The 19,427-nt window shown below is 37.6% G+C and overlaps 1 protein-coding gene across 4 annotated transcripts in view; it reads right to left on the reverse strand.

Annotated features, from left to right (window-relative positions):
• Positions 1–19,427, reverse strand: part of Jakmip2 (janus kinase and microtubule interacting protein 2) — a 177,059-nt gene that overhangs the window by 7,725 nt on the left and 149,907 nt on the right. For 2 of the 4 annotated variants that reach the window (XM_070036333.1, XM_070036334.1), the window contains 6 exons: positions 19,005–19,070; positions 13,979–14,047; positions 13,065–13,142; positions 11,140–11,343; positions 4,581–4,646; positions 900–970 (listed from right to left, as the gene is read on the reverse strand). In XM_070036333.1, coding sequence (XP_069892434.1) covers positions 920–970; positions 4,581–4,646; positions 11,140–11,343; positions 13,065–13,142; positions 13,979–14,047; positions 19,005–19,070 — 534 coding nt within the window. In that variant the 3' untranslated portion in view covers positions 900–919. The remainder of the gene's footprint in view (positions 1–899; positions 971–4,580; positions 4,647–11,139; positions 11,344–13,064; positions 13,143–13,978; positions 14,048–19,004; positions 19,071–19,427) is intronic. The other 2 variants (XM_070036332.1, XM_070036331.1) reach the window with 1 other exon arrangement.

Raw genomic sequence — 19,427 nt, forward strand, 5'->3', positions numbered from 1 at the left:
GCTTATTAATTCTTGCTTTCCATATCCTTCTTTGTATCTCAACTCCATAACCACTGTTCAGATTCATTAAGTGTAGTAGAGCCTTGACTCTGTTATGTTCAAGCTCTGGGAAATCATTCCCTAAGATGAACTGCTATTTGTTCATGAGATATGAACTTGGTAAAGGCAATAATAAAACCCTAATTTTTTCTTCCTAAATTGATATTGAAAAGTAAGTTATTTGGAAACAAAAATACTCTTAGATAGTTTCTTGAGTTCTGATGAAGAAATACTGGAAAAGATGTAAACACTAATAGTCTTTACTGAGTTGCTAGGTCCTCAGGATCAGTATTTTCAAGTTGAAAGCAATAAAAAATATACCATCATATTTCTTCACTCTGTTAAATATAAAAGCTAACCTCTATGTAACTGGAGGTTACAGTGAGAATGCTAAAATCTTCAGAACATTGTGAGATCCTAAAGCAATATAGTTAACTGGAAAAAAATTTCTTTATTTCCATAATACTTCACAATTTTTTGGGGGGTCCGGTTGTGGGGCCTGAATTCTGGGGCTGGGCTCTGTCCCTCAGCTCTTCAACTCAAGGCTAGTGCTCTACCACTTGAGCCACAGCGCCACTTCCAGCTTTTTTATTTTTGCTTATGTGGTGCTGAGGAATCGAACCCAGGGCCTCATGCATTCAAGGCAAGCGCTCTACCATTGAGCCACCTTCCCAGCCTTTACTTCACAATTTTTTATTCCTTTAATTGGAATAAAATTGTTTGGATCTATTTCTCACTTTATAGCTAACCAAACCAAGTGTGTGAATTTTTTAAACAAAACATAATGCAGTAATTATATTTAGCATCATTCTTATCAAATTCCTCTTTAACTATATTGTGAGAATTAAATGAAATCTTACCTGTAAGAGGCACCTTGACATCAAGGCCATAGAATAAAGGCAAGAGAGAAGAACAAGAATAGAAACAGAAACTGCAGAGGAAAAAGAAGAAGATTATGTAAACGGGAACTTCTGAAGAGCCATTCAGGTAGCAAAAATCCTCAGCTTTTCCTCATTGCCCATCTTCCCAACTTTCTCACACACACATACAAATACCTTTCTGTTTCAAAAATCTATACTTTTTATTTACAAAGTAACGCTACCCTTTAACTCACATTGATTCATAATTGCCTATCTAAGCTCCTATTTGTATAAATGAAGCAGTAAGTCAATGTACAGTTTCCTACAATTTGACAATATGGACCAGAACATAGGTATCTCACTGTACCTCATTACAGTATATTGTGTATATCTTCCTTTTATGAGAGGTAGTTCAAATATACAAGATGTGATTAGAACATATACTACAGTCACTCATTAAGTTATTGTTACTTGTTTATGTGATATGTTTGAGAACGGAGACATAGCATGGAGAATATTAATGTGTTGGGTAAACATATAGTTTATTATCCACAGTGGAGGACTTCTGAGAGGGGAAAGGGACACTATTTGTAAATCACTGAAGCAACAGGTGTAAACTGGGCCTCTCCAGGGGCAGATAGGATGTGTGATTGTGCTACTGATAGAAAACACGTTTCCACATCTGCACGCATTTCAAATAATGGAAGAATGGTGCTCCAGCTGTGTGATCAGAGATAGACCTCTCCTAGCTGCCTCCTAGCAGTTAATGGAGATGGAGACTGATTTGTCTTTCTTCCTATAAACCCTCACTAGAAGAGTGAATAACAGTATGAAGAAACACATACTTACACAGCACTGGGATATATAATCAAGTGCATGATAATTATAAAGGAATAGAGGATAGCCAGGTTTTAAAAAATATTGATTTTCTTGGTAGTTTACATTATTCCACTCCAAGATCATCTTGTTTGGTATGCCATCTTTGAACTATACATTCGCATATTGTGCATGCTATTTGTATATTTCCTTTATTGACACTGCCTCTAAAAAAAAATCTTCCTTTACTAAGGGCATATTCTACCAACAAGTCAATAATAGAGTTCTGAGAGCCATGTGTTAGTGATTATTCTATTCTTTTTTAAAGTAGAAACTTTATCCGTTAAAAAAACCCTATTCTTTGAAACTATGCCCATTTCAGCAAAAAGCTAATAGAGGACTAGAATGGAAAGCTTACCACTATTCTTACAATAAGGTAAAAGAAAATCAGAGCTACCTTTCTGGGCATGAGATGTCTATCATTTAGACTATAATAAAATTTTTGGTACAGTGTAGTGGCTGATCATGGCATTCAGAGCCAGATATCCTAAAGTTTTGAGGAGTTTTTGTAGGTTTCTGTATACTCTTAGGTGACTTGTTCAATCTTTTTATCTATCTGATAGAATAATCATGAGAATCAATGAGCAGCAAAAGTACACATCAGTAAACTGCTGTGTACATTTGAGGTAATTTTGCTGGGTTTGTCAAATATTGTAAAGGGAAGAGAGTTATCTCTGAAATAATTGTCTTTAGACATTTTACTAGATCGGATAAGGAGAATAAAATGAGGTTAAGTGAATAGAAGATCCAGTAATAATTTCAACTCTCATTCAACACTTCAATCAGAAATCAAGTGAAATTTTTGAAGTGTTTAGTTTACTATCTCATGAGTAATACACAATTCATTCCCCTGTACAGTATTTTTCTCCATTTTTACAAGGTTCAGATCTATCAGATGTACTGAGGAAAAGAACAAAACATAGGTCCCATGGTTTCCCTTATTTGCAATAACTAGTATATGTCTGGGACAAGCAGAAAAGGTCAGATAAGATGATGTTAAGTGAAATGAACCCCAAGAAAGGGACACAAGTGGTCTTTTTTTCCTTGCTATTGTTTCTAACGTATTTATAAGGTACCCTGTGATTGTTTTTTTGCTTTGTATGTCCTCCCCCCTGGTATAATCCCTGTTTTCACTGTATTTGATGTTGGTATAATTTGGGGAGGGGAAGGGAAAAAACAAAATGTTTAAAAGGGATTCAGAATGACCCATTGCAACAATGAGTTGTACAAGACACTATGGGTAAAACGAACTTTACAATTTAGGCGGGGGTGGGAGCTGGGGAGTGGAGGGGTGTAGTTGAGGAGGTGGGAGGGACAGGTTGGTAGGGGAAAAACAAAGGAGGAGACAACAATGCTTGATAAGAAATGTACTCATTACCTTGCTCATGTAATTGTAACCCCTCTGTACACTATTTTCACAATAAAAAACCAAAAAGAACTGTGAAAAATTCACACTAGATACTAGCAATGAGCATATTCTTAATCTGTTTTCTCTCAACATTTCCATGGTTTCTATTAAGAATAAGGATAGTGTGGTGACTTTAATAGGCATCTCTCATTTTAAATCTTCACCTGAGTGAGGAGCAGGAGAACATCATATTTTCTGGGGGAAGAAAATGACTTGAGGGTTGCTTCTTCAAGCAGAACTAAGGGAGTGTATGATAAGTAGAGAGTAGTTCTAAGGTTTTGTCCCTTTCAATATGGAAATAGAAGACATTGGATATGGCTGTCAATAACCAGGGAAGATGGGAGCAGCCTCTGCCTTCTGAAGTTCTTCCTGACAATCACTAGGAAATTAAACTTAACTCTTTCCATTACCTTTGCCTTAAGAATTGCTGCAGAACCAAGTCTAGTTCTGAAATGGGGGGAATTCAAATACAAAATTTTACAGGGGATACAAATATTAGGAGTGGAAAGTTTCTAAATGATACTTTTAAATCTGATTATTTTTTAGTGTTTCCTAATTTTTACCGGTGACCTTATTTCTCAATGAACCTATAAAAGAAGGTAAGTGCAGATGTTAGCATTCCAACTTTGTAGAAATGGTTTCAATATAAGAGGTGCACCTGTCTTATAAGATAAAATAATAATAATAATAATAATAATAATAATAATAATAATAATAATAATAATAATAATAATAATGCAGGGCTTCTTTTGCTGAAGGAGACACCAGAGAGAATCTTTATTCCTCAGTAAGATGCAGCTAGCATAGTGGGGCAGGACAGTTCTTTGCCCTGTAAAACTGTTGAGTTTAAAGCAACTTGCTCAACATCCCTGCCTGAACCAGATAACTTCTCCAGATACAATTGCTTCATTTCTCTAAAACACTGGAAGTCTTGTCAGCAGCAGTTTCTCTTTCAGACAGACATCTGGGGAACTCTAGGAGAACATAATTTCTGAATTTTGGTGAAACAGAGGGTAAAGGGTTATTTATGTAAACAATGATGGGAAAGTTTTTTTATGTTCTAAGTACTTTTTAAAAGAAATCAGAGTAACAAAATGCAGAAGAAATTCATAGAAAGGAAATGAAGACAAGGGAAGGTAAACTGAGAAAAGGAAACAAAGAAAGTATTAAGAATCAACAGACAGGACAAATGTATCAAGGCTAGATTACTAATGCAACAACCTGTCTAGAATCCTAGTACCTGACTGCAAGTGAGCACTATCTTTACTGGACCTATGCTTACTTATGCCAGATCCACAGTAACTGAAAAGAAAGAGATAAAGGATGGCGAGCAAAATCAATATTCCTTTCTCATTAAGTAAATAAATAACAAAATAGATATTGAACTTCACACATACCTTTTCTTCTAAATCTTTTATCTGCCTTTTCTGGATATCTGTTTTATCTTCTAGGTCCCGGATTCTCTGGAGAAAAGGGGAAAAAGAAAGCAATGTGAGAATCTACAGAACAAAATTGTTGATTGAACAGAAACATAACACTTTCTATAAATCATTAACAGTAATAAGTAGAAGTTAGAAAAAACACCATACAGATGTTCATACCTACAATATTGCTTCATGCTTTAGAAACTACCTAGACATGTGGCCCATTATCCCTAAATATATTAAGAATATTTTCCACTTTTTCTGGTGTGGATTTTGAGTATCTTTCAAAGACTCACATGATACAGGCTGTTTACCAGCCTGCAGCAATATGAGAACTTCCATCTTGTTGCTTAAGGCAGTTGCTTAAGGAAGTAGGGCCTACTAAAGGAGCTAAGCCACTGTGGGTATGGCATTGGACTGGATATTGGAGTCTGAGTTCCTTTGCTCTACCACGCAGTCCCTATTAAAATGTACTGCCTCACTGCAGGACAAAAGCAACATGGATGAAACCATGAGCTCAAACAAATAATTTCCTTTATTAAGCTGATTTTCTCAGGCATTTTGTCTCTGTGACTGAAAGTTCACTAGCCAATTATTCTTCTCTTCTGGCTGTATCTTTGCAGAGACTGTTCACAAATAAGATGTATAAATCCCACCTGAGTGATGTGGCTTGGCCAAGAGACTTGTTCTGGCTAATCAAATGTATTTGATGTAAGATATGGGAATCATATCTCCTTCTCGTAAAGAGGGCACTATATCTCATAACTAGTGAGCAAACTACATTTAGTTGTAAGCCTTTTAGATTGAGATGCAAGGTTATTTACTGGCAAAGTAAAAGTGGCTAAGGCAAACTTGTTCAAATGTAAACAACCCTATCACATTTTTTTGCTAGACTTTCTGTGTTATTTCACAGAATTTTTTCATAAAGTAGAATTTCACAAAGCAAAACAAACAGAGTAGAGTACACACTTCACCATCATGTCTCAGAAGAGAAGTGGCAAACTAAGAGAAAACATAAATCATAAGAAAAAACTGCACAAGTAATCATAAAGGCAAGAAAGCTCTGAGACACCCTGAACTTACCTGTTAAGTACAGAACCAAATTCCACTAATTTCAATGGCACACATATTTACAAGTAAAAGTAATCTTTACAATCACAGCTGGAAACCTAATGGCTTTTTGTGTCCAGTGCAGAGACTACACTGGAAGCTAAAAGTGGTGGTAACATATATAGAGAGGTTTTTATAATGCAATGTGAAGAGAAAAAAGGAAAGAGGGAAGAAAGAGTACTTTGACTTGGAAATTACGTCTCTTCTAAAACTATGAAATTTCCCCCATTCCCCTGGAAGGGATATTTGACTATGCCTGGATATTTAAAAACAGTATGATTTTTTAAAATGTATATACTTTATATATTCTTTTGTTAAGAATTCTATTCTGTTTTGTTGCAGTGCACTCTTGCTCTCTCTCTCATAAAAGCTTCATCTATTAGTTTCAAAATGAATATAATTCCTTAGAAACTTAATCAACTTCGTGAATATTAAAAAATGTCTACTTTAACTGGACTCTAGTGGCTCATTTCTGTAAATCCTACCTACTCTGGAGGCTGAGGTCTGAGGGTCATGGTTCTAGCCTGGGCAGGGAAAGTCCATGAGACTCTTATCTCCAATTGATCCTCAAAAAGCCAGAAATGGAGCTGTGGCTCAAGTGGCAGAATTCTATTCTATTCTAAGGAATGGTACCACATGTGCATGTGCAGCAGTGTTAAGACTGAGAAATTCTGTTGCAGGGGAACGGGGTTGCGTAGGAGGGGCTGGTGTGTTCTAGTTAGAGTGAAGATAACAAAGTTGACATTGAAATGACATGGTCATAAATGCCAGGGAAGCAGATGAGAACGAAATGGTAATGATGTATGTGTATGTGTATGTGTTGTATGTGTGTGTGTGTGTGTGTGTGTGTGTGTGTGTGTGTGTTTGGAGTTGCTTTTTTCATTTTTCTTTTTTATGACTGAATTCATTTTTATTTTTTAATTAAGTTTTTATTGTGTAAATACTGTACAGAGGGGTTACAGTTACATGAGCAATGTAATGAATACATTTCTTACCTAGCATTGTTGCCTCCTCCTTTGTTTTTCCCCTCCCATCCCTTCCCTCCCATCTTCTCAGCTACATCCCCACACCCCTACTAAATTATAAAGTTCGTTTTTGGACGTAGTGTCTTGTACATCTCGTTGTTGCAATGGGTCAATCTGTATCCTTATTTAAACAATTTGTGTTTTGTCTTCCCCTCCCCAAATTATTCTTATAAAGGTGATATATAAAGGGGTTACAGTTACATAAGTCAGATAATGAGTATATCTGTTCCCTATATCTGTTTTTTTCCTCTCTCCAGTTTTTCCCTCCCATCCCCAGGCAGAAGCTGTACAGTTCATTTTTCACATAGTGTAGTGGATACCACAGCAGCATTTGTTTTACCCTTTGTTCCTCCATTTCTATGTCTGCCTTTACCCTCCCAAGACAGATAAACAAACAAACCAACAAGACAAAACAGAAAGAAAACAAAAACAGCAGCCAAGAACAAAGCCTCTTGTTTGTATTTCCTGGAGTTTCTTTTTAAAAAAATTGACCCCAGAGCCTTGCATGAAGAGCTAAGTGCTCTACCACTCGAGTCATGCCCACAGCTCCCTTCCTATTTTATTTTTTTAATTAAATTACATTAATTTTGTTTTTACAGTTAGGGACTCACATTAACTTTCCTAGACTGGCCTTGACGTGGAGATCCTCCCCCACAGACCTCCCACATAGCCAGGTTTATAGGTGAGTACCACCACACTCAGTGTATATTTTCAATATTTCATCGCCAAAATGTCCAATTCCTAGTGCATACTTGGCATGGAGAAACTGTGCCTACATGTTAGTTAAATGAATCCATTATGCAGCATTGCCTGATGAAGGCTGGTTTTCCTTTCCTTTCCCACCCAGCAGAAAACCACATCAGGCCCCAAGTAGATTCTTTTTAATGTCTCCAGCTGCCAAGACAGCTAATAACTGTCATTCCTTATGGGGGCTAGTGTGATGTGTACTGCTTCTTATCTTGTCCATCTTACAACACCCACAACATCTGCCATGAACTCTTTGAGTGGATGACTGGATTGGGGTTGTATCAGCACTTGCCTAGCAGGCATGAGCACTTGGGTGGTAGCCCTATCACCACAGGGAGAAATAAACACCTGATACTGAAAGCACCACAGAAGTCCTCTGAGGTCAAGAGGATGGCAAGTTCTGGGGGCTCACACCTGTAATCTTAGCTACTCAGGAGGCTGAGATCTGAGGATTATAGTTCAAAGTCAGCCCAGGCAGGAAAGTCTGTGAGACTCTTATCTCCAATTAGCCATCAAAAAGCTAACCATGGAGCGGAGTTCAAGAGGTACAGTGCTGGTGTTGATCAAAAAAGCTCAGGTACAGCTCCCAGACTCTGAGGTCGATCCCCAGGACACACACACACACACACACACACACACACACACACACACACACACACACACACACACACACACACACACGGTGGGGTAGGGGAAGAGAATATGAAGGAAAACTGATTGCGTTGTACTCAAAATAAAACTAGGTTGTCTTACATAATTTCTCTTTAGCCTCCAGTATCCAGACTCCATGGGCTCCTGCCATTCTAGCCTGTTCTCTGTTCCTTTAATTTTCTAAACTTACTTCCACATTACAGATTTCATTTTTGCTATCCATATCTTCTGGAATGTTTTGTCATGATCTTTGTGTGGTTGGTTCCTTGGGTTGTAGATATTAAATGAGAGACCTCCTCTGACCAGCCAATCTATAGGAGCCAGTCCTAGTATCAAATTCACAGCACTGTACTTTTCTTTGCATTCCTTACTGCCAGTCTCAGAAATTGCTTTTGTCATTGCTGCTTTATCCTGTGGTTTTGTCCTTTCCCATCTGTAAGATGGATCTTAGTGCTTTATGTCTTCAGTCACCCTAGAATTCCTGACAGATCCAGCAGATCCTTCATATATGGATTCAAATGAAGGTAAAGCAAGGTAGGCTTAATTTTAGGAGCGTGTAGCCTATTTTATGTATCAATAAAAGTATCCTAAAGAAGGTGGTTGACAAACTAAGAATGGAAAACATGAGAATGTTTGACTAAATATAGCGGAAACGAAGAAGCATTTTAAGATGAAAAAAAAAATCACACAAACCAATACTCGGAACTCAGAAACACTAGCCAAGTAGTACCAGGAAGTTTGCATGAGTGGAGAAGGAATAGCATTCTGTAGAGAACATCTCAAGCAGATTTTGGCAGGAGGGATAGCCAGATAATGAAGGAGCTGAAGAGGCCTGCCAAGGACGTGACTCAACTGAAATTGAGACCATAGATGTTTCGAGCAAAACTGCATCATGGGGGAATGTGAACTAGACAGGTAATGAGGAAGTCTTCCCTAAAACTCCCCCCCCTCAAACACCCCAGTATATCTGGTAACTTGGGCATGTGGTTCTCTTGATGCCATTTATCAGAGTATCATATAACTATTTCCCTCTTGTCTTCATAGTTTTTTTTTTTTTGGTCGGTCATGGGGCTTGAACTCTGGGCCTGGGCACTGTCCCTCAGCTCTTCAGCTCAAGGCGAGTGCTCTACCACTTGAGCTACAGCACCACTTCTGGTCTTCATAGTTTTATAAAGTAAGGATCCATAGCACTTGATGGATCCATGATCTCTAAGCTAGCATTGTCTCTATCCCTAGGCAATGAATTGATATGTTTGAAGAAAGGCACAGATGATGGAGTCAGGTTAACTCACAAGACATGTGACCACACTTAGAACAAATTGTAATAGTGAAAGATCTTCTTAATGCCTTAGGTAACAGGTGTGGACAAAATAGACTAGTTCCACAAACATATCAGGGGGAATGCTAGTTAGAGGTGGTGCTACCTTAGTTCTTGAAGATAAAGGACAAAAACAACTCCAGTATTTCCAGCTTGAGTGACTGGAGATAAGGTCACACTACTGACTAGCACAGCAGATGGAGAGAGAAGAAAGAGAAGGACAGGAATGCATAGTTTAATTCATTCTGGAATATTCAAATAGAAATGCCCCAAAATGATTAGAGCTATGCACTAGAAGTTAGAAGCCATAATTGTATGCTGTTACAGTCATGTTACAATTGTACATGAAAAATCCTGTCAAATGCCTTCTAGAATAACTTTTTGCTATAAGCTACTGATTAAAAGGGAGAGAAAACATCAAGAAGTAACTAGAAAAGGCATATTTAAGTAGCCATTTATTTGAGAAAGGTCGCTGAGGCTCAGAAGTGAAGAAACCTTAACTGGTTAAAGAGAGACACAAATGGATGGCAAGGTTTTGTCATAAATAAGTTTCAATAATTGTCCCCATGACGACTTTCTACCAATTACTTGTTCCAGCTCAGAATACTGAATAATAAAGCTAGGTGCTTTTAATTATGGAATTCTTAACTGCATCTTCTACCCTTAACTTATCCAGCTATAGTATGAATGATAAATTGGAATAAAAAATTTAGTAGGCAAATAAAATCACAATGATCAATATACATATGTGAAAATGGAAACAGGTAATTCTGGGAGATAGGTAGGTTTGATGGTGACTAAGGTGCATGGTACTCATAAGTTGATATGTTGAATTGAAGCCCCTTTGTACGACTATTTAAATAAAATGATACTTATAATGTGAAAGAAGAAAATGAAAAAAAAGAAAGGAAGGAAGGCAGAAAGGCAGGTAGATAGGAAGGAAAGAAGGATGGGAGGGAGGAGGGAGGAAGGGAAGGCAGGCAGGCAGGCAGGGATGAAGGAAGGAAGGAAGGAAGGAAGGAAGGAAGGAAGGAAGGAAGGAAGGAAGGAAGGAAGGAAGGAAGGAAGGAAGGAAGGAAGATTGGTAGGTGGGAGGGAGAGAAAGAGGAAAGGAAGGTGTGTGGGAGGAAGGGAGGGAAGGAAGGAAAAGAAAGAAAGGAGGGAAGGAAGGAAGAAAGAAATGAAGGGAGGAAGGAAGGAAGGGAAGAATGAAGGAAGGAAGGAAGGAAGCTTTGGTTGGAAATTGGTGGGACATTAGTTCAAGGTGCCTATTTTGAATTTTGCTAGTCAAGATGAATCGTGTAACTCATGGATTACTTAAACTAAATTAGACAGTACTGTGCACAGGTTTATGCCACTGATCTTACAGTCAGGAAGACCTGGATTGTAATTCTGGCTCTGTTGTTAATTATTTGTATTATCTTGGGCAAGTCATTTACGCTTTCTTATCTCTCCAAGTGGGTTAGTAAGAACACTTACCTGTCAGGGCTATGGTGAAGATGAAATATAGCCATGTAAGTAGGGCCCTTTGTTCATTTCCTGACACATAGCACGTATCATTTAGTATATAGGAGCTTCCAGGCTCTGTTGATGCTGTTCGTTCTGGGAAAATGCTGTGCACTTAGTACTAAGTGCAACTAGCTCTGTACTAAACTGCGTAGATGCGGGGCTCAGTCCTCACCTGATGAGCTTGCTGCAAGAGCTCCATTCTCTCCTGGAGAATCTGACAGTCATACTCTCTGCTCTTCCTCAGCATTTGCCGCCGTAACTTCTCTACTGCCGTCCTCAGCTCCTCTTGCTGTTTTTCACTTAACAATTCACCAAACTTGATAACAGTTTCTTGCTGCAGAGCATTGTACAAAGTAGCTTCTAGTTCCTGGATTCTCTGGCAAATAGAATTAGAAAAGTCTAACTTTGGGACTGAGCATTTGTGTGTTGTGCGGGGAGGTGGCGTGTGTGGGTGTGCGTGTGCTTGGATACAGTGTCTCACAGGGTCTGAGCGATGGAGGGGATTTCAATACTGCCCATGCTTTATGAGATTCCATAAATGTTATCTAGACAACACATGAACTGCTCTAGTGAGGAAAATATGTTCAAATTCTTGGGATCCTGTCCATTTCCTACACATTTTTTTTTGCCTTTAGAAAGCTTTTTTGTTACAATTACTCTATTTTTTTTTCACATGCAACTGAGAATAGTTTGTTTTCTCTTTCACTTGGCAGCCCTGAGGCTACTGGAAAGCATTCATCATGGTGGTCATACTTTTCAAGCTAAATGATCTAAGTTGGAACAAAATCCTTAAATCTGGAGATGTAATTCATGCATAAAATATCAGTTCTTTTCTGTCTAATAGTCTTTTGTACTTGGAGATGGTTTTATGGCCTTTATGTTTTTTTTCCTTGAAATAACTATTGAGAAATACGATCCTTGGGGATGGTTCAATTTTTAATATGCTGATACTTCTAGTTGCTCTAGCTCTAACATTGCTAGGTCAATAATGTTTTTGGATGAAAGGCAGGGTCTATTGTCTCTTAAATCTCAATGGTAGGGATTTTTTCTTCAGATAGACCTACTAAAATTTATAATCATATCCCTTATAGTTTTGATAGCAGGGACTGAGCATGTCCTGGTAGGGGTACTCTCCTGGGTTTTGGTCAGGACTCTGCACATCTCATCTTTAAGGTAGAATATGGTTTTCTGATTGAGAATTCAATAGTTTTGGAGACCACAGACACACATAGCTTAATTCTACTAATCTCCCATTTATAGGCTGGAGAAACAGAGGTAAGTCGATGGGAAGAGGGAAGTGATGAATTCATTACTTCCCTCATCAAACAATTCTAGAAGCTCTTATTCATGTAAGAGGTGGAAGAATAATTAATCTTGTTCTAAGGATGGACTAAGGGTTTCACACTTGTTTTTCCCAAAGACCCGGGTTGCTTCCAGGAAAGCATTATAAAAACCTCTGCTAACAACTTCTAACTTCCATAAAATATTCCTTCAGAGTGTTCTTTTTCTTTTGATTCATTACTATGAATTATTGGGGGGTGGGAATAAGGAGAGAAGAACTACAAGCTGTTGTTCATATTATGAATCAACATAATATGTAGGAAAGGACAAAGCAGAGTTTACTGGTCAGCTTGACTTCCCTCTCTGGGACCCACAGTAGTTAAGCCCACAGTTTCTAAAGGCAGATTTATACAACGCTCTTCTACAAATCTGAGTCAAATTCATACTTACTTTCTTTGTATGTAAGATAAAATATTATTACTCAGGCTTTAAAGGTTACTAGGAGAAATAAATAAGCTAACATTACATTATTATAGAACATCCAGATTGACTTCCAAATCATGCAGTATATCTTTCATCGAATTATTATTTAATAATGTACATTTAATTTTAAACAATTAAGTATGATTATTATAAGATGATGGCAGCAAAGAGCTAGGGATATTTCTGTTCTAAAATTAGAACTAGAAGTCAACAAACAAATGAGCTACAAGCTTTGGTCTACTCAAATGCATAACATGACAAATTTAATAGGATGCTTTAGTCCACAGTATCTAATTATAAACACTGAAGGTTATCTTCATTGCTTGTACCTACCATATATGCTTGATCAAGAGCTTGTTTTCTATAGTCTAGTTCTTCCTCCAAATAGCCTTTTATTTTGCAGAATTGTTCCTACAATATTGATAAATAGAAGGAGCAGTTAACTACAGAGCAATACACGAATTGTACTGATTAATTTTCGTGTAATTCCAACATATGACAAATCACTAGTATTTGTAGAATCATAGATTTTTTTTTGTTTGTTAGGGAAGTAGTTCACCTTTCTCACCCAGTCTCACCCAGGGAATATGAAAATCAATAGAATGAAATAAAAGATGTAATGAAAAATCTATGTGCAATGCCCTTAAAGATTTTTATGCCAGCTTGAGAGGATGTGATTAAGTGCACACTTTGACAAGATGAGTGCTAAACCATAAGTCTATGTGGGTAAGCACAGATGTTGGCTCTCTGTTTCTAATGCACCTGTACCTGGGGACTCAACCAACTATAGAGTGAAAAATACTTGAAAAAAAGATACCTGTATTAAACATAATGAGACATTTTTATTTTGATTGTTTCTTATAAAGATACAGTGGAACGGCTTCTGTATTATATTGACAAACATTGACACAGTACTAGGCATTCTACACAGACTTCCATCCACCATTTCTGTGACTTTTACTTTATACTATTATTTATCAAATGATTTTACAAAACTCTTTCTGAGTTGATTAAGCCCTCAGAAAGAAAACACCTAATTCAATTTCCTTGAGTTTTGGAAATAGCAAAGGATAACACGATTGGGGGGAAATGCGAATTGCAATGGTGAGCTACTTCTGGGCATTGTATCCCATACCTGTAAGCTGTGCTGACATGTGGCCAACAAGCTTTCATAAAGCAGTTAAAAGCAAGTTCCATCTGCCTCATTCATTTCCTTCATTTTCACCACCTCTCATTTTTATACTCACCATGTCACTTTCCAGTTCTATCATTTTCTGGTGCAAGGCAGCCTCGGCGCCTTCGATCTGCTGGATCCACTAGGGGGCAGAAGAGACAAACACACCTGTCATGATGGTTGGCTGTAGCTTTTTTTTCTCTGAGTGCCTGACTCCTCGCTTCCATCTCAGAAAGCAGGCTGAGAACTGAGGTGAAAATGTACCGCATTTTTGTTTCCTACTTCAGATACCAGGCATCAGTAATTCAGCAAATTCATTCATTGACATCTAGCATGCTAGGCATCGTGCTAGGTAAGTACCAGGGCTGCAATGGTGAACCATTCAGCCAGTATTTATCCAGTTGGAGAACCCTATGAGATGCTTTCTTAGAAACAGAAGTTGCACTGAAGAGGGAGACATGTTTGGGAACAGAAGGAAAAGGAAAATTCCAAGCAGAAGAGACATCATGTCTAATAGTTTCAGGCTGTAGGAAACACAGTGAGCAAAATTACTTTTGCAGTATATGAAAAGGACTACAACAAAGAGGTGGAGACTTATTTTAAGTGGAATTATTTTAAATAAGTCGCATAAAATGAACTTATCTTTTCTAATACTCCGAAATTAAATCTTGTTTTATGATATTTATTTTAGACTAGATAGCACACTCTGAATAATTTAGTCTTTCAGTAATACAGTATGAACCTACTATATATATATTAGTTTAATAGAACAATTTATTATAGTGAGTCCTTACCAAGTTAACTATCAGCTTATACCTTTGAGGGGAATTAGGTATAATGATTAAATATATAGGCTCAAGAGAGAGACCATGTTGGCTCTAGTTTAATTCTAGTTTTTCATGGATGTGTGGCCTTGAAAGGTGGCCTGACTGGATCTCAAAATTATTATCTGTATTTACCAGTATTAAATAATACATACAATTAATTAATGCTAACATTAATCATTAAAATGAATTACTAACATGTGATAGTAATATTAATATTTAATATTTAATACTATTAGTAGTATTAGAAGAAGAAATCCATGTGAACCATCACTCATTTGTTATTCACATGTTAGTCTACCCCACTACCAGGTATTTCTTTTTAGCCTAACTGTGATGATCTCTGTGTTGCACTGAGCATTTCTATACACTATTTATCAAGAGGTATCATTTCTGTCCCTCAGCTATTGGAATCCTGGTAGAAGGAAAAGGCATGTCAGGATAAGAGAGGTGCAAGTTTCTCAGCCTTTCACACATGTATATAGTTTCCTCTTGAGAAAATCTCAACCACAGCCATACTTTCTTGTATGTTGTCAAGTTTTACTAAAACTCATCATCTTGCTTGCTACCCATTTATCACTGAGAAATAACTTCTTTTATAACTCCTGACTGTTTATTATCCAGAACAAGTAACCGAATATCTTCAGCTTTAGGGTTCTGATCTGTAAAATGAAGAATTGGCCCTGGTGTGGTGAAGAACAATGAGCTGATGGGTGTCCAGTGACCACTATCATATATTCAATGTTTTCTCAGTTAATATTATTGCTATTTTTATTTTTTGTGCCAGTCCTGAGGCTTGAACTAAGTGCCTGGGGACTGTCCCTGACATTTTTTTTTTTTTTTGCTCAAGGCTAGTCCTCTACAACTTAAACCACAGCTCCACTTATGACATTTTTTTTGCTGGTTAATTGTAAATAAGATTCTCATAGACTAGACTGGGTGGGATTTGAACCTTGATCCTGAGATCTCAGCCTTATGGGTAGCTAGGACTGCAGGCAGTAGCCAACAGTGCCTAGCCATTGTTATTATTTTAATACAAAGACACAAGAGTAGTTCTTCACTGCAATTTTATCTAGGTGTAACCTTTGATTAAAGCTCATACTCCCATCAAATGAATGTTATTCAAATCTGTAACATCAGAAAATCCAAGGGTAGCATTTGTTTATATTAATTGGGAGTAGAAACTTACCTGCGACCCCTCAGATTGGGAAGTGACATTAATCTGAGTTGCAAAGGTCAGCACAAAAAAGCAATCTCACAAGTTATCCATAATGTTTCAGGGGAGGCTCGTGTCTTATGTATTTGGCCCCTCATTCTCTACCACAATGCTAAGCAGGTAGCCATCACTGTTTTATCAAGTAAACCTGCCAGTTCAGTGAAGGTGTGGCTGAAGTGGTAGAGAACTAGCCTTGAGCAGAAAAAAAAAAAAAACCAAAATAAAGAAACAAAAAACAAGCAAGGGCACAAGGCTCTGAGTTTGCCCAATACCTGAATACACACACACACACGCACACACACACACACACACACACACAATCAATTCAATTGAACCTGAATTGACATTGTTTTGCAAAAGAAATTATTATTATTATTATTATTATTATTATTATTATTATTATTATTAGTAGTAGTAGTAGTAGTAGTAGTAGTAGTAGTAGTAGTAGTCCGTCATAGAGCTTGAACTCAGAGCCTGGGCACTGTCCTTGAGCTTTTGTGCTCAAGGCTAGTGTTTTTCACTGTCAGCCACAGTTCCATTTCTGATTTTCTGGTGGTTGATTGGAGATAAGAGACTTACAGTCTTTCCTGCCTGGGCTGTCTTTGAACCATTATCCTTAGATCTCAGCCTTCTGAGTGGCTAGGATTACAGGTGTGAGCCACCAGCCTGACTAAAAGAAGTTATTCTTAAGCTAATAATTCACCACAGCACTGATGGCCTGCCTTCTCTGTGTTGTGTAAACCCTGCTTCTTGTTCTCATGGAATGCTTGAGAGAAGAGTAATACAACAGTATAGACTGTGGGCTTTGGGTCTACACTAGAACTCCATCATTTTCCAGCTGTGTGACCTTTACCTTTGGCAATTACTTCTCTAGGACCAGATTCAGTACTTAGAACAGTGTACAGCTTAAAGAAAATGGTATACATGTTCATGATGATTCAAACTATTCTGTATCACGCTCTCACAGGGTACGGACTGATCCAGATGGATGAATCTAAGTAAATGTGAAGCACACAAAGCTATTTTCCCTCTCATTCACTTCCTTAGTCTGCACAATGAAAAGACTCATCCAGGTTTCCTTCGTAGCCTTAAGTCATATCAAACAACTGCAGACCCTCCTTGACTCCCACTGAGCTACTCAGGCCATCAGTGCTAAGTAAACATCCAACACTGAGTTACAGGTTGTGTGGTCTTTGGTTCTAAGACTGCTTTGTATGACTGAATTGCTGTCAATTACTTCAGCAGTAAACATTTACAGATCACTTACTATACATGCTGCTTTGCTGAAAACCTAGTGGGCAAAGAGGAGAAGGAACATACATCCTGTTCACCCTTGTGGTGGTTGGAGGTCTTTGGGCAATGTGGGAGAGGGACAAAAGTGAATGGGAAGTTGAGCATGACAGTTACAATCCAACCCTGTGGCCCAATGGGAGGTTCACAACCATTGTTGTAATCCATGAGGAAGAGCACCGAGAAAGAACACTTGCTTAACTGGGCTTGGCTGCCTAACTGGGAAGACTTCTCTCCATATATGATGATTAAGAGTTAGCCAGGCAGAGATAGAAAGAGAAGATGAAAGCATCTTCCAGGTAAAGAGAATACAACAAAGGATGAAGAGATGCGGGTAGGTGTAAGAGAAATAATAGAGACAAAGAGACAGAGAGAAAAGTTGCTGGAGGAAGAATAGGAGGACAAGGAGAAGGAGGAGGAAGTGAGGATGGAGAGGAGGAAGAAAAGGAGAAGGAGAAGGAGGAGGAGGAGAAGGAAGGAGGGAAAGAGGGAGGGACAGGCTAAATCCGAATCCCCATGAGTCTTCTTGCCAAAGCATAGATTCTGTGTCTTCTGTTAAGAACAATGTGGTATTATTAATTTTCTGGGGAGGGATGGGGGAAGTGAGCAGATATCTAAATAAATTAGGAAGGAGGCAGGTTCTAAAAGAGCAAATCCTACCTTTTATATCATTTCAAATGTAAAACATTTCACTATGCATTTCAAACAGAAAAGGCTTTTCTTTAAAAAAGAAAAATAAATGCAAATGAAACAAAAATTTCCCATACCTATAAGGCCCTTTCACCCTCTGCAGAGTTAATATGAATTTCTTTTGTCACTTAATACTTGGCCCATATTACAATTTTGTAACTGGTCAGAAAAAAATGCTTTATTAAAACAACAATCTTACTTAAATCAGTTTCCACAAATGGGGATTATGTCAATATTTCTTAACTATTTTTTAATTTTATAGTAACTTCTTACTTGCTTTATTCTCTCAATCCTTATTTTGAGTAACATAAATAGTTATTTTATTCCAAATAACTCATTATTTTGAGTAACATAATTGCTATATAACCTGTAAAAATTCCTCCTTTTCAATTGGAGAAAGTTACCTATTTCCTTATGCTTTCATTTAATTTCCAAGAAGATTGTTATGCATTTTTTGAATTAAGAAAGCATATGTACAGTACAGCTCATTTTGTCCAAACATTTGTGCATGACTCTCAGCTATAAGCCAAGCTGATCAATGTCCAGGCATCTAGAATATAACCTTCTCCATGTGGCTTTCTTCTTCTGTATTGCCAATTACCAGGTTTAGACACAGGAGGGCGATAGCATATCAGGCTTGCTTTTCTCTTGACAATCCCTAGGTTGGGATTTTTAGTAAACTGGAGGGGAGCCACCTCCAAAATACAAAATCAGTGAGGAACAAAAGGCAAGTAGACACAAAGGGAATGTTTCTGACAGGAGCAACACGCTAGCTCATCACCTCTCAACAAAACCCTACTTCACTGGCTAACTTGGTGAGAAGGTTTCCTGTTTTATAAAGAATATATAGAGAATATATTAAAAAATATATGTTTTATAAGGACCTCCAAAGTAAAGATTATTTCACCAAGTCCATTTCTGGCCTTTTCTCTGTACATGATCTCATTTATTTGGGATGGATCACACTTCTTATATATTCAGTAATTCAAGGTCATGTGTAAAGCAAATCTTCACAACCTGCCCTGTTCTTTGCTGGGAAGTTAGACATGAGAAAATCGATTGTTAGTGTGATTGATTACCTTCTCTGCAAGGGATAACACAGTGCTGGCCTGAATGATTGCCACTTGCTCTTCATTTCTCAAATTCTGTGAAAATTAAAAAAATAGGAAGGTAATAAGCTAAAGATACTGAAGATATTTGTAACATAGAATAAAAAAAAGCCTGTGCTACAGACAGTGCTATATATGCATGCATTCAACCTCCACTAATTCATCTTCTATTTAGTAATCACTTCTAACAGAGCTAATGTCAAACCTGAAAACGGCATATAAAGGGTAATTCTTTTGACATCTCACTAACACTTGATTTTGTGTTACCATCAGCCATACTGCATTAATAATCCAATTATGAGAAAATCAGAAGAGAACGAAATTTAAAAAATCTCTTCGTAGATGTTTTGATGTGATTTCACTGATCCTGTTCTCTCATTTGATAACTTTTCA

The sequence above is a fragment of the Dipodomys merriami genome, unplaced genomic scaffold, assembly GCF_024711535.1.
Source record: "Dipodomys merriami isolate MVZ:Mamm:240054 unplaced genomic scaffold, mDipMer1.0.p SCAF_27, whole genome shotgun sequence".
Classification (NCBI taxonomy): Eukaryota; Metazoa; Chordata; class Mammalia; order Rodentia; family Heteromyidae; genus Dipodomys; species Dipodomys merriami.